General features: G+C 40.5%; 1 protein-coding gene across 2 annotated transcripts in view; it reads right to left on the bottom strand.

The window, feature by feature from the left end:
* Positions 1-12,399, bottom strand: part of RHOQ (ras homolog family member Q) — a 40,273-nt gene that overhangs the window by 3,925 nt on the left and 23,949 nt on the right. For both annotated transcript variants that reach the window (XM_043918101.1, XM_043918100.1), the window contains exons 3-4: positions 3,949-4,113; positions 3,546-3,641 (exon numbers count right to left, since the gene is read on the bottom strand). In XM_043918101.1, coding sequence (XP_043774036.1) covers positions 3,546-3,641; positions 3,949-4,113 — 261 coding nt within the window. The remainder of the gene's footprint in view (positions 1-3,545; positions 3,642-3,948; positions 4,114-12,399) is intronic.

Genomic DNA, 12,399 nt, shown 5'->3' on the forward strand with positions numbered 1-12,399 from the left:
GCACATGCTATGGGTTAAAAAAAAAGGGAGGGAGAGGGTGCAGATGACAGTGGTGGTGATGGTCAGTGAAAGCTGCTCAACAAGGTAAAGTCTGAGCAGTGAGGGATACCTGCTGGCAGGGTTTCCAGGCCTACAGAGCCACGGACGTAAAGATCCCTGATGGAGGAACATGCTTGGAACATTCAGGGGGCAGGACAGAAGCCAGAGTGCCAGGGGAGAGGGTGAGAAGGGGCAGTGGCAAGAGATGAGGTCAGTGAGGTAGCCTCAAGATAGTGACTTCGAGTAAGGACTTTGGCTTCTACTCTGAGAGGGGCCCCATCCATCCATCCGTCTATACGTTCACCGAAAACTTAACAGAGCACTGATTTGCCAAATCAGAGGAAGGAATTTGTTCCTTCCTACAACAAGAACAAAATTAAGTCCCTATGCAACTTTCAATGAAATGTATTTTAGAGGAAGAAGACCATGGATTAATAAATACAGAGGTAGAAGTGGTTTGGAGAAAAATGGGGAAGGAGATAGGGAGTGGAGACAGCTCAGGCAAGATCGCATTGAGAGAGTGATATTGGAGCAGAGATCTAAAAGGAAGTGCTTTCCTAGTAGCTCAGCTGGTAAAGAATCCGCCTGCGGTGTGGGAGACCTGGGTTTGATCCCTGGGTTGGGAAGATCCCCTGGAGAAGGGAACGGCTACCCACTCCAGTATTGTGGCCTGAAGAATCCCATGGACTGTATAAGTCCATGGGGATAGGGAGGGAGACAGGTCAGGCAAGATCTCATTGAGAGAGTGATACTGGATCAGACATCTAAAAGGAAAGGATGAACAATGTCTACATCAAGAAGACTCCCAGGCAGAGGAAGCAGTGAAAGGGCAAAGGCCTGGAGGCCGAAAACGGGAAACAGCATGGAGGCCGTGTGTCTGGAGCACAATGAAGGAGGCAGAGGTGGCTGGGCCTGGATGCCACAGTGGGGCTTTTATTTATTCAAAGTCAGCTGGGGAGCCACTGGAGGATTGTGCACAGAGCAGTGAGCTAATGCAGCTTCTATTTTTAAAGACTCAATGGCTGCTGTGTTGAGAACAGGTTGACAGACACAGACAGAAGCAGAAGGGTGAGTGAGAAGCTGTTCCAGTTAATCCAGGCAGAGAGGGAAGGAGCCTGGACCAGGCTGCCAAAGGAGGGGACAGTGAGGAACATAGGTATTCTGGATATATTCGAAAGCAAAAAAAAAAAAAAAACAAAACAAAACAGGTTTTGCTGAAGGGTTCACTGTATGGTATGAGAGGAAGAACAAGGTCAAGTGTGACTTCAAGGTTTTTAACCTGAGTAACTGGGAAGACAAGCCTGGAGGATAAAATTGGGAATTCTGTATTGGATGTGTTAATTTTGAGATGCTTACCACCAGGATGGACTTGTTGGAGGAAAAGTTGGACTACCAAGTCTAGAAGTCCAGGCTGCAGATGGGAATTTGGGAAGCTCAGTAGTAGATTGTTCAAACCACAAAACTGATAGAAGCTCAACAGTCCTAAAGGACTGAGTGTGGATATAGAAAGAAAGACATCCAAGAAGCTGAGGGCTGATCCCTGGACTCTCCAACATTCAGAGACAGGGAGACGAGGAGAAGGAGAAGAGGCCAACGAGAGAGCAGAAAGCCCAAGAGAGGGCGTTCAAGGAAGCCAAGTCAAAGCATTTCAGGAAGGGACCAATTGTGCCAAATGCTGCTGACAGGTCTAAAAATGGGGTCATAGTGTTCTGCAACCATTTTTCCCCCTTAAACTATATAATAAGCATGAACATTGTAATAGGTATATTAGTATAAAATTTTAATAGGTGCAGGATTTTGTGGTTTTTGCTGTTACAAACAATGCAGCAACTTTATGGCCATCTCTTTAAGCACATCCTATATAATTTTTTTAGGATACACTCTTACCTATGGAATTGCTTGATCAAAAGCATTCATGACTTTAAGGCTTTTGCATGTTGCTGGGGCTGCTTTTACTCAATGACCAATAAAACAACAGAGTACCTACTTCCTTGCCCCACTGTGTGTTAGTCGTTCAGTGGTGTCCGACTCTTTGCGACCCCATGGACTGTAGCCTGCCAGGCTCCTGTTCGTGGAATTCTCTAGGCAAGAATACTGGAGTGGGTTGCCATTTCCTTCTCCAGGCAATCTTCCCAACCCAGGAATTCAGCCCAGGTCTCCCTCATTGCAGGCAGATTCTTTACCGTCTGAGCCACCAGGGAAGCCCTTGTCCTGCTGGGACAGTGTTTTTGCCAGTTTTATAGATGGAAATTGAACTTACAGTTGACCACTAAGGAGTATGAACGTATATCTTATCATTGATGGCAATCTGCATTTTTTGAAGAATCTGAGACCCTTTTCCTATTGGAGTGTATGAATATATATATATTCATACACATATATATATGTATATATATAATATGAATATATATATATATAATATGAATATATATATCATACACACACACACATATATATATATATATAATTCCCAACATATGTATACTTGTCTTTTTCTGATTAATCCATATGCAATGGGGCTCCTGAACACTAAGGATATTAATCCATTTTTCTGCCATAAATGTCAAGTTTGTTAAATGACTTTTAACTTTATTTCTGACATTTTGATGTATTAAGTTTTTATGTAGTTAAATCATCAGTGTTTTCATTTATGACTTTTACCTTTATGACATTTAGAAATTCCTTCTCTCCCAAGATGACAGAATTTACTACTTGGAATTTCTAAAGTGACTTGTTAGTGAAACTATTTCTCTTTTGCTTTAGGAAACACTATCCTCCAAAAAGTTTTGTTGCTTTTTTCTGCCTCTTGATAGTGTTTTTAAAAAGACCTTGTTAGATTCCATTTCCACAAAAGTCCTATTAAAGTCATAACATCTAAAAATAGAATCCAATAACGTTATGGCCAAATGGAGAAAAAAGTATGCCTTTCTTTGGGGATAGGAAGACTCTAAGTTAGGAGGCATTTTGTGCATCAGAGTTATATTTTTAGAATGATAATATTTTCCACCTTTCATAAAAAGACTGCAACACATTTCCTCTCCTACCTAGCCATAATTTTTTGTTTTTTAACTGCAGATTTAAATTGCCCTCCAATTGCACTCCACAGCCTACTCCATGAGTCTTCACTGAAGACAGGGCCTGATTAAGAAGCCCTCTTTTCTGACACCTCTTTCTAGACATGACTTATTAGGAGAATATTGTTGGCAGTGTAGCACAGGTTTGAAGGCTGCAGTCAGGTCTTTACTGAACTCAACTCTGCCATTTATTACCTGCAGGACCTTACAAGCTACCTGACAAGTTATCTGACATTGCCATGCCTCTGTTTTCTCCTTCAGAGCAACTGGTCAATCGACCTCACCAAGCTGATGCAACAATTAAATGATTGAATGCATGTAAAACACTCAGCACAGTGCCTGGCATATGGTAAACGCACAATAAATATTTGCTTCTATTACTACCTTAGCTTCATTTACATTTATTTTTAAATTCCGTAAAGGTTGCATTACCTCTTTTGCTAGTTTCTGTCCTTGCTCCACACATATAGGTTTTTCCTTCATATCATTCAGTCTTGCTAAAGTTTTGGGGTCATCTCGGAGATCAATCTAGTTAAGAAAAGTTGATAACATCCCATAATAGCGTCAGTCTTTAAAGATAAAACATGTAGTACCATTTAACCCCCACATATAAAAAAAAAATTACAAAGGAACTTGATTTTTAAAATGGACTAATATAGTGATTGTTTTCTTTTGACACTACCTTTCCCAAAAGTGTGACAGAATTTATTATAACTAACAACTAAGATTAAACATGTATCTCATTTGCTAAACCTTGGGGCCATCATCTAAGAGCAACATCACGAGGCAGGCCAGAAAGGTTATTCTTGAACAGGTAAAATCAAAGCATACATACCTGAGTTCCTATTAATAAAAAGGGTACATTTGGTGCGTATTCTTTAAGTTCTGGTACCCACTCCTCTTTCACGTTTTGAAATGAGGCTGGATTCACCACAGAGAAGCATATAAGGAAGACATCAGTCATTGGGTAAGATAAAGGCCTCAGACGATCATAGTCTTCCTAAGGAAGAAAGAAAAACCTCATTATTTCCATCACTGTGAATTTACTAATAAATATGTACATTAGATTAGATGGTCAAAAAAGCATGGTCGGGACTATTCCACAAATGAAATGTATGGCATTCTACATCAAACAGCATAATTCCACTCATTTTTGCTGTTCTTCTTTTAGAAGTTCTGAACACCAGGGGGGTAAAAACATGACGATATCATTAACAACTACAGGAAAACTTTGAGAAAATACATTGTTATGACCACAGTTCTCACTGGAAGCATCTTTACCTGAAAAGTTTGCACACAGAATTGATTGTGGCTAAATATCTAGGTATAGTCATGTATAATAACTAATATTATATACTGAATGTTACTATGTAAACATACAAATATGCTCTCTCCTGTTACTTATTTAATTCTTGTAACAGCTACATGACAACTACAACCACTCTCTCTGTTGCATTTGCGTAAACTGAGGCGCCCAAGTTAAATGACTTGTGTAAGGAAGCATAATAAGCAAGTAAAGGAAACAGGATTCAAACACTGGCAGCTTCACTCTAGAATCCATGCCTTAACCACTATACATCTTCACTGAGACCTTAAATCTTTGTTTTCCCTGTTAATATAGTTTTCTTAATTGTGTGTATGTTACATGTGCATGTTTGTGTGAAAAATTAAAGATAGAAACATATGGAATAAATCTACAAAATCCTTCTTTCTCCCCAGTTTCCATTCCTTTCCTGAACTGTAGATTTTTCAGATGTGTCTTTTCTGTTGTTTTTTGTGCATGTATATGCCTACAGCTGTATGTATTTAAACATCTGTACATAGAAGAGACCATGCAATCCATGTTGTTCTGCACCTTTCAGCATGTCTTGGAGCTGGTGCCAGACTAGAACACACTAGACTGCCATATGATTTTAAACTGAAGTGTAGCTGACTTACAATGCTGTGTTAGTTTCAGGTGTATAACAAAGTGATTCACATATATATAATGAGTATACATGTGTGATTATATATATATGTGCATGTGTGTGTGTTAAGTCACTTCAGTGGTGTCTGACTCTCTGCGACCCTATGGACTGTAGCCTGCCAGACTCCTCTGTCCATGGGGTTCCCCAGGCAAGAATACTGGAGTGGGTTGCCATGCCCTCCTCCAGGGATCTTCCTAACCTAGGGATTGAACCCGCATCTCTTACATCTCCTGCATTGCCAGGTGGGTTCTTTACCACTAGCGCCACCTGGGAAGCACTATTTCCTGGGTTTGCTCAAATTTATGTCCATTGAGTCAGTGATACTATCTAACCATCTCAGTCTCTGCTGCTACCTTCTCCTTTTGCCTTCAACCTTTTGACAGACATACAATTTTAAACTGCTGCTTCATATTTTACAGAAGAGCTGCACTATCAATGGCTGTTTTAACATCTCTCCATCACGAAAGGCAGTGAATATCCTGTTTGCTTAGGTTATTTCCTAGGACACAAAATTCTGCTTGCTTACATTCCAGGGAGTGAGCAGAATCAGGATTCCATTTTTGTCACGGCGAGCCTCTCATCTGGTTTCAAGGAAATTTTATTTTTGGCCTAAGCTGCCACCCCTCTTAAATGACCCTTCACTACTAGAACTGCATGAATGTGGAACTAAAGGCGTATTAAAAATATCTTCCACTAGGAGTTTCAGTGGTAGTATTTCTCTCATGGGACGATTTTCCTTTCATGTCATCTTCTGACATTTTTCTTACTACAGTGTTACACTCAAGCATATTGTTATCTCAAACTCTTGACTTTGGAGTTAACCCTTCTGGTTTTTTGCAGTGCTTTCTAAGGGCACATGTGCAGTCTGGGGCCAAGGGTATTGAAAGATTTCTCAGGTGTTGGCTCGGGACAAGACGGGAAATGCCACCCCCAGTCTTCTTGAACATTTGTTTTTAAAAGTGGAGGCTTCTAACTGGTTTCAAAAGCAGAGCTCTAGTGTTAAGAAGTTACTAATGATGAGCTCAAGTAGAATGGGTGTGAAACCTGTTGGCACCCCAGTCAGTTACAAAAGGATGATTATAAAAAACATGTTTTAAAAATCAGTTTGAGTCCATTCACGTAGAATGGATAGCTAGTGGGAAGCTGCTATAGAGGGCAAGGAGCTCAGCTCAGGGCTCTGAGATGACCGAGAGGGTGGGATGGGGGTCCAATACGGAGGGGCTATGTGTATACACACAGCTGATTCACTTTGCTGAACAGCAGAAACACATACCCCAATAAAAAAACTAGGTAAGCAAGAACAAACATCAGTTTGAGTGTTAAATAGTACAATCTGTTGCATTAAGTATACTTTCTGTACTCTACTCCAATTTCAAACTGCATGTTAAGAAGGAGAATTAAAGGGACAGCATCTGATCTTAGCATTCTACCTAGCAGCTGTCTGTTCCTGAGCAAACTTGCCCACAGCATGGTCAGGGAAGGAGGGTGGGGTTCTTGCTACAAATTCTTCCTCCACCATATTTTGAGATCTAGTTTTCACAGAATTAGAAATGAGGATACTGTCTCATAGGATTATGAGGAATAAATGAGATAACGCAATTAAAGCACTCAGTAGAGTGCCAGGCACATAAAAAATTCTTTCAATGCTTTAACATAAATTCTTCAATCTCACGGGAAACTGGTTCTCCTACTCTCTGCCATCCACACAGGGTCCCATCAATCCCATATCAGTTCTGGCTCTGCATCTCTCTCTCCAACCACAGGGAAGAAACTCTTCTAGTGAGAAACACAAATTTTCTAGCCTGGCATCAAAACACACAAATGAAACTGAGGTCTCTTGAGGACAGTATAATTTTCAGATTACTATAAGAGAATGGTGTATTATTACTGTACTAATTAGTCATTTGGGGACTCAAGAGCCTTAAGACTATTTATAATGTAACCCCCCAAAAGAATTATATATTTTTCAAGAAAATCAAATTAGATTTTTAAAATGAGAAATGTATCTCATCAGGGAAACAGAACGTGCACTCTTTCTTGAGGAGGGTATTGAAAGTGAAAGTGAAAGTCGCTCAGTCATGTCCGACTCTTTGTGACCCCATGGACTATACAGTCCATGCAATTCTCCAGGGTTGGGTAGCCTTTTCCTTCTCCAGAGGATCTTCCCAATCCAGGGATCGAACCCAGGTCTCCCACATTACAGGCAGATTCTTTACCAACTGAGCTATGAGGGAAGACAAAAAGTAACTGAATGGAAAGTTCTCTAGAAATGCTAAACATTCATCCAAATATTCTATAGCACATAAGTCTACTGCAAGCATTCTTTTCATAACCTCAATGAGAGACGTGGGCACAAAGGAAGGAACCTAGACTAATCATTTCTAGATTTGCTAAATTCTAGATTTTTGTTACAAAAGTTAAAATATGAAGAACTGAGGTTGAAAAAAAAAAAAGACTACTGTGTTTAGAACTCCTTGGAAAGAAATGTTACTTAAGTCTGAACTATCTAATATAAACTTCTGCCTATAATCTCCAGCTAAACCATTGGTAGTGATTATCAGAATGAAATCTTTCTGCTTCCATCTAGCCTAAGTAATTAGAAGTCTAATAATAGATAACAAATTAAAAAAAAATGATTCCCTGTGCATACTGTACCATGCATCATATAAAATTGTTTACATCCACTGTGCAGTATCTTGAGAAAACACAATGTGCAATTTTAGATTTGGGGATAAATAAATTGATGCATGTAACCCTTTCCTCCCCAGCTATATATTTAAAATTTGACAACACAAAGAAAGTTAAATGCGGAACTGCCCTTTCTTTTAAAAGTCCTAATTCCTCAAAGTCCATTCTCGTGTCCTCCTAATTCACAAGTTAATCATATTTTAGTCCAAAAAAATTTTTTTTAAGGTAGATATTTAAATATTGCAGCCTGGTAATTGAAATATTCTCAGCGTATTAAAGACAAGTGTCTTACGTCAAAAGCTGAAAAACAATGGTGAACTTGGTCAACAGGATTGCCGAACTGCTTAGTCAAAGCTTTAGTTTCTTAGCAGCTGGCTGAGGACCAGTGGGATCCATTTCCTCACAGTGGGTTCTGGTAGCTCAGTGATGGGTTAGACTCTCCGTGCTCATCAAGAGCGCTCGACCTGTGAGGATGACAGGCTTCACCCTTCAACAGTACCACAGCTGACGATCTGACAAGAGCCCAAGACAGTGAGACCAGTGAAACATGCTCTGAGAGGACACAACAGAGAACTGGTGCACAACAATCAGGTGCAACAGAGAACTGGCCACCAGTCAGAAGACGCCTTTACCGCCCAGCTCAGCCAGCAGTGTTCTTCAGGGTGCCCACTTCTGCACCACCTTGGTTCCCTTTGTGGGGACCTGAGTGCTCCCTCCCACTTTAGTGAGTTCTCTTTAAAATACAAGTTTTTAGAATGTGTACACCTACTTAAACTACATATCCAAAATATGTACTTTAAGCAAACCACTCACATTGGGTGGTGTAGCCTCTGCCATGGTTTTTGTGGTATTCTATCATATACTGGTCACTGAAAATTAGCAAAGATGTTCCAAGGACATGTACACACAAATAAAAGAAAGAGTCATCCCCTCTGGAGCTCATATTTAGTTGGGAATTCAAGACATGAATACAGAAAAAGATAGATACAGCAATGGGAGAAAGAAAAGTGTAAACTGCAGCAGGTGAACATATAAATGCTTAATCAAAAAGACATTAGTAAGCACCTACATGTGTCCAGAATGTGCAACCATCAGGGAAATGAAGTAAGGACAAGAGCCAGCCATTTCTAACTTATAACACGCTTTATAAACATTTGCAAAATGCTCATAAGACATCTGCATGTTAAAAATGTCGCAACGAGCTTGAATGAGCAACAACACCCATGGTGTGCCCAGGTACCTCACTAGAACTTTGCATACCTCAAAGCCATAGCCTAGAACAGAAGAAACTGTGGTGCTGATGAGAGAACATGCTAAGGTTGGCACTGAGGAGGAAGAATTGATGGAGAAGAGACAAAAACGTTTATAACAGTTTTTGCTCTTAGGGAGTTCACAGCAAGGGAAACAAACCTATGCGGACATTATATTACAAGTCAGAAAGTGGTGAAAACCAAGGGCAGTAATTAGGAGGCGCTAAGAAAAGACTTCTTAGAAGAGGTGGCATTTGAGTTGGCCCTTACGCGGGGCGGGGGGGAGGGGGGGGGCGGGGGAGGATTGGAACATATGTGACGTGTTAGCATGTGCCCTTCGTCAAATCATTTATTTCTTAGAGCTTTCATCTATTAGTTTGTAAAATGGGAGATTATCAATGACAAGTGCTTTGAAGACTATAAAGTGCTATAAGAATATATTATGCTTCTGAATAATCCAGGATGTTACTTTGATTTAGAAAATAGTTATTTATCAAAACCTGTAAGCGTTTTCCTCTTCAACAATCTATAATGCGAAGTGGGACCACAATTGAATAATTCTTTTAACAGTCAAGTCCCAGACTTCTAAAGTCTAAAACAGCTTCTGACTACTTCAAGATATATAAAATGTAAGGCAACTGAGTAAGAATGTCCCTGACAACTGGTGGCTTGTGGTAAATGAAGGAGTAGTCATCTCCATCTGAAACATCTGTTTCTGGTGAGAAGCCCAAAATAGGTAGCAGGCATGGCTCCTGAACCACTCCATCCCCCAAAGGGTGCCACACTAAAGCCAGGAGGACACATGGACTGAAGCTAGCTTCTGAAGATGAAAAGTATTTTGTCAGAAATCTTACAAATTATCAACATTTCTATAATTCTTGGTAATAGCAGTCTATGAAACCTCATCTTCTTTGTGTCGTTCTTTTGTCGATTTCATGTCACTTTTTGAAATATCACTTTTCAGCCCCTTAAAAATAACTTTTTCAAGGAAGCTGGGTTGGGTTCTTTGGAGGAGTATTTTGGTAAGTTTGGTTCAGAATGCATTGACGATGAGTTTATTGGACTAAATAAAATTTAGGGAGAATTTTTTTTAAGTGCTAGAAATTCCTAAAAGGTCATTGTTTTTCAAAAACTTAAAAAAATTTTTTACTTCCTTAACATCGTTTTTCCTTCCTTTCTTCTTTTCTTCCACCCTCCCTACTTCCCTCCTTCCCTTTTTTAAAAACATCTTCTGTTCAGCTGTGAAATGGTGTTTACTTATCATAAGCCTGATTAGTTCCTGGCGAAAGAGTTCTTAAAATTGAAGGCTCAGCTTCTAACTTTAAGCAACTGTCATCTTCATATATTTTGATTAGAATAAATCCATTTCCCAGTTAATTTACTAATTATCTAGGAGCTAGTGAACTAGATCTTTGGCTTCTTTTCCATTATTATCTTGCTTTTGGCTGCCTGACTGGTTGTAATTCCTGTTTAGGTTAGCTGGAGAGAAAAAGAGAGAAATGTAAATATGTGGTAGCAGAAAGACAACCAGCTGAAGCATGGACTGTGCCGTTATCTAACCACGTCTCATGAACCTGTACTTCCTCATCTCTAGAAGGAGAGGACTGAACTAGATTGCCACATCACATGGTGAGACACGCTCACACTAACACTTTTTACCCTTGTGAGCAGCCCTAGTAACAGATTTCATGTGGGTGGAGGTTTAAACTACCGAATAAAAATTGAGTTTTAGGGTACTGTTTTTATCTAAGCTGACCCCCCAAGGCAGGGGATCAAGACTTAGCTAAATATGGCCCTTCGGCAAGCTTCATTTCCCCATCTGTGAGGGGAGAATAAATATAGCATACACATGTTAAGATAAATGAGAGAGCTGGTCAAGTGTTTTGAGCTCTTCAACAAGACAAGCCTGACTTTCCAAAAAAAGACAAACCACAACTTCAGAGGCAGTGCAATTTCTTTCGTGCGTGGTGAGATGACTTCCTTCATTGTAAAGGATTTAGAGCTGCAATTCTACATTGTCTGGAGCTATAATTGCAAGTCTCTTTCACTAAAACAGAGGTCAGCTGGCCTAAGGCAGGCAGAAGGATGGTCAATGTCAGGTCACACTTCTGGGCAGTGTGTTCCTTTTCTAACTTCTTTCGGTACAAATTTCACATTGATAGAATAGTCATGCATTCATCTATTCCAACAAATACTACCCACTAGGTGCTAAAACCCTGTGCTCCAACGAGAAACCGTCGTGTACCCGGCCCTCGTGGAGTTCACCGTACGGCAGAGGCAAGTGCTTCCCCACTAGGGCAGGACTCCTGCAGGTTCAGGGGACACTGGGAACATGCAGGAGTTATTTCTGATTGTCCACATGAATGTGGGAACCCTACCAGCATTTAGGGGTTGGGAGCCAGGGTGCTACCTGACCTGTGTAATGAAAACTGGTCCTGGGTCCCGCATGATTGATGAGTGCATCTTGCTAGGCACTGAGTGACTCTGGGACCTATCTCTGCTGCATGTGAGACAAAGGTAGATTTCCTTGGTGTTGTTCAAACATTACAGGAGTTGCTTACCACTACAGAAAATTGTGCACCACTGGCAATACTACTTCTAGTACCCTAACTGCCACTAAAACACAACCCTGTTAGTGAACTTTTGGCGTTATTGCTACAGTTGTTCACCTGATGACTTCATTATGATTTCTGAAGTACTCAGCCCTGGGAACTTAGGAATTTAATACTGACATAAATGCTTTTATTATGAATTACTTTCCTTTTATTTCTCCTTCTTACTACTGCCAGGTTGTAACACTGATTTAAAATTATGTATACAGAGAGGTTAGACTTCCCTGGTGGCTCAGACAGTAAAGCGTCTGCCTACAATGTGGGAGACCCGGGTTCGATCCCTGGGTGGGGAAGATCCTCTGGAGAAGGAAATGGCAACCCACTCCAGTATTCATTCTTACCTGGAAAATCCCATGGGAGAAGCCTGGTAGGCTACGGTCCATGGGGTCGCAGAGTCGGACACGACTGAGAGACTTTACTTACTTACAGAGTGGTTATGTTACCTATTCATTTGAAGATAAGTATAGGAGAACTCTATTTTAAAAATTGTTATCAAAAGGGGAGAAAGAGATTTCCCTGGTGGTCCAGTAGCCAAGACTGTTCTCCCAATGCAGGGGGCCCAGGTTTGATCCCTGGTCAGGAAACTATATTCCATATGCCACAACTAAAGATCCTGCATGCTGCAATGAAGATCAAAGATCCTGAGTGCTTCAATTAAGACATGGCACAGCCAAGTAAATAAATAAAAGGGTGGGGGGTGTGGATCCAATGTATCAATACCAAGGACTTCCCTGGTAGTCCAGTGGTTAAGAATCTGCCTTTCAATGCA

Source organism: Cervus elaphus, chromosome 11 (genome assembly GCF_910594005.1).
Source record: "Cervus elaphus chromosome 11, mCerEla1.1, whole genome shotgun sequence".
In the NCBI taxonomy this organism is placed as follows: domain Eukaryota; kingdom Metazoa; phylum Chordata; class Mammalia; order Artiodactyla; family Cervidae; genus Cervus; species Cervus elaphus.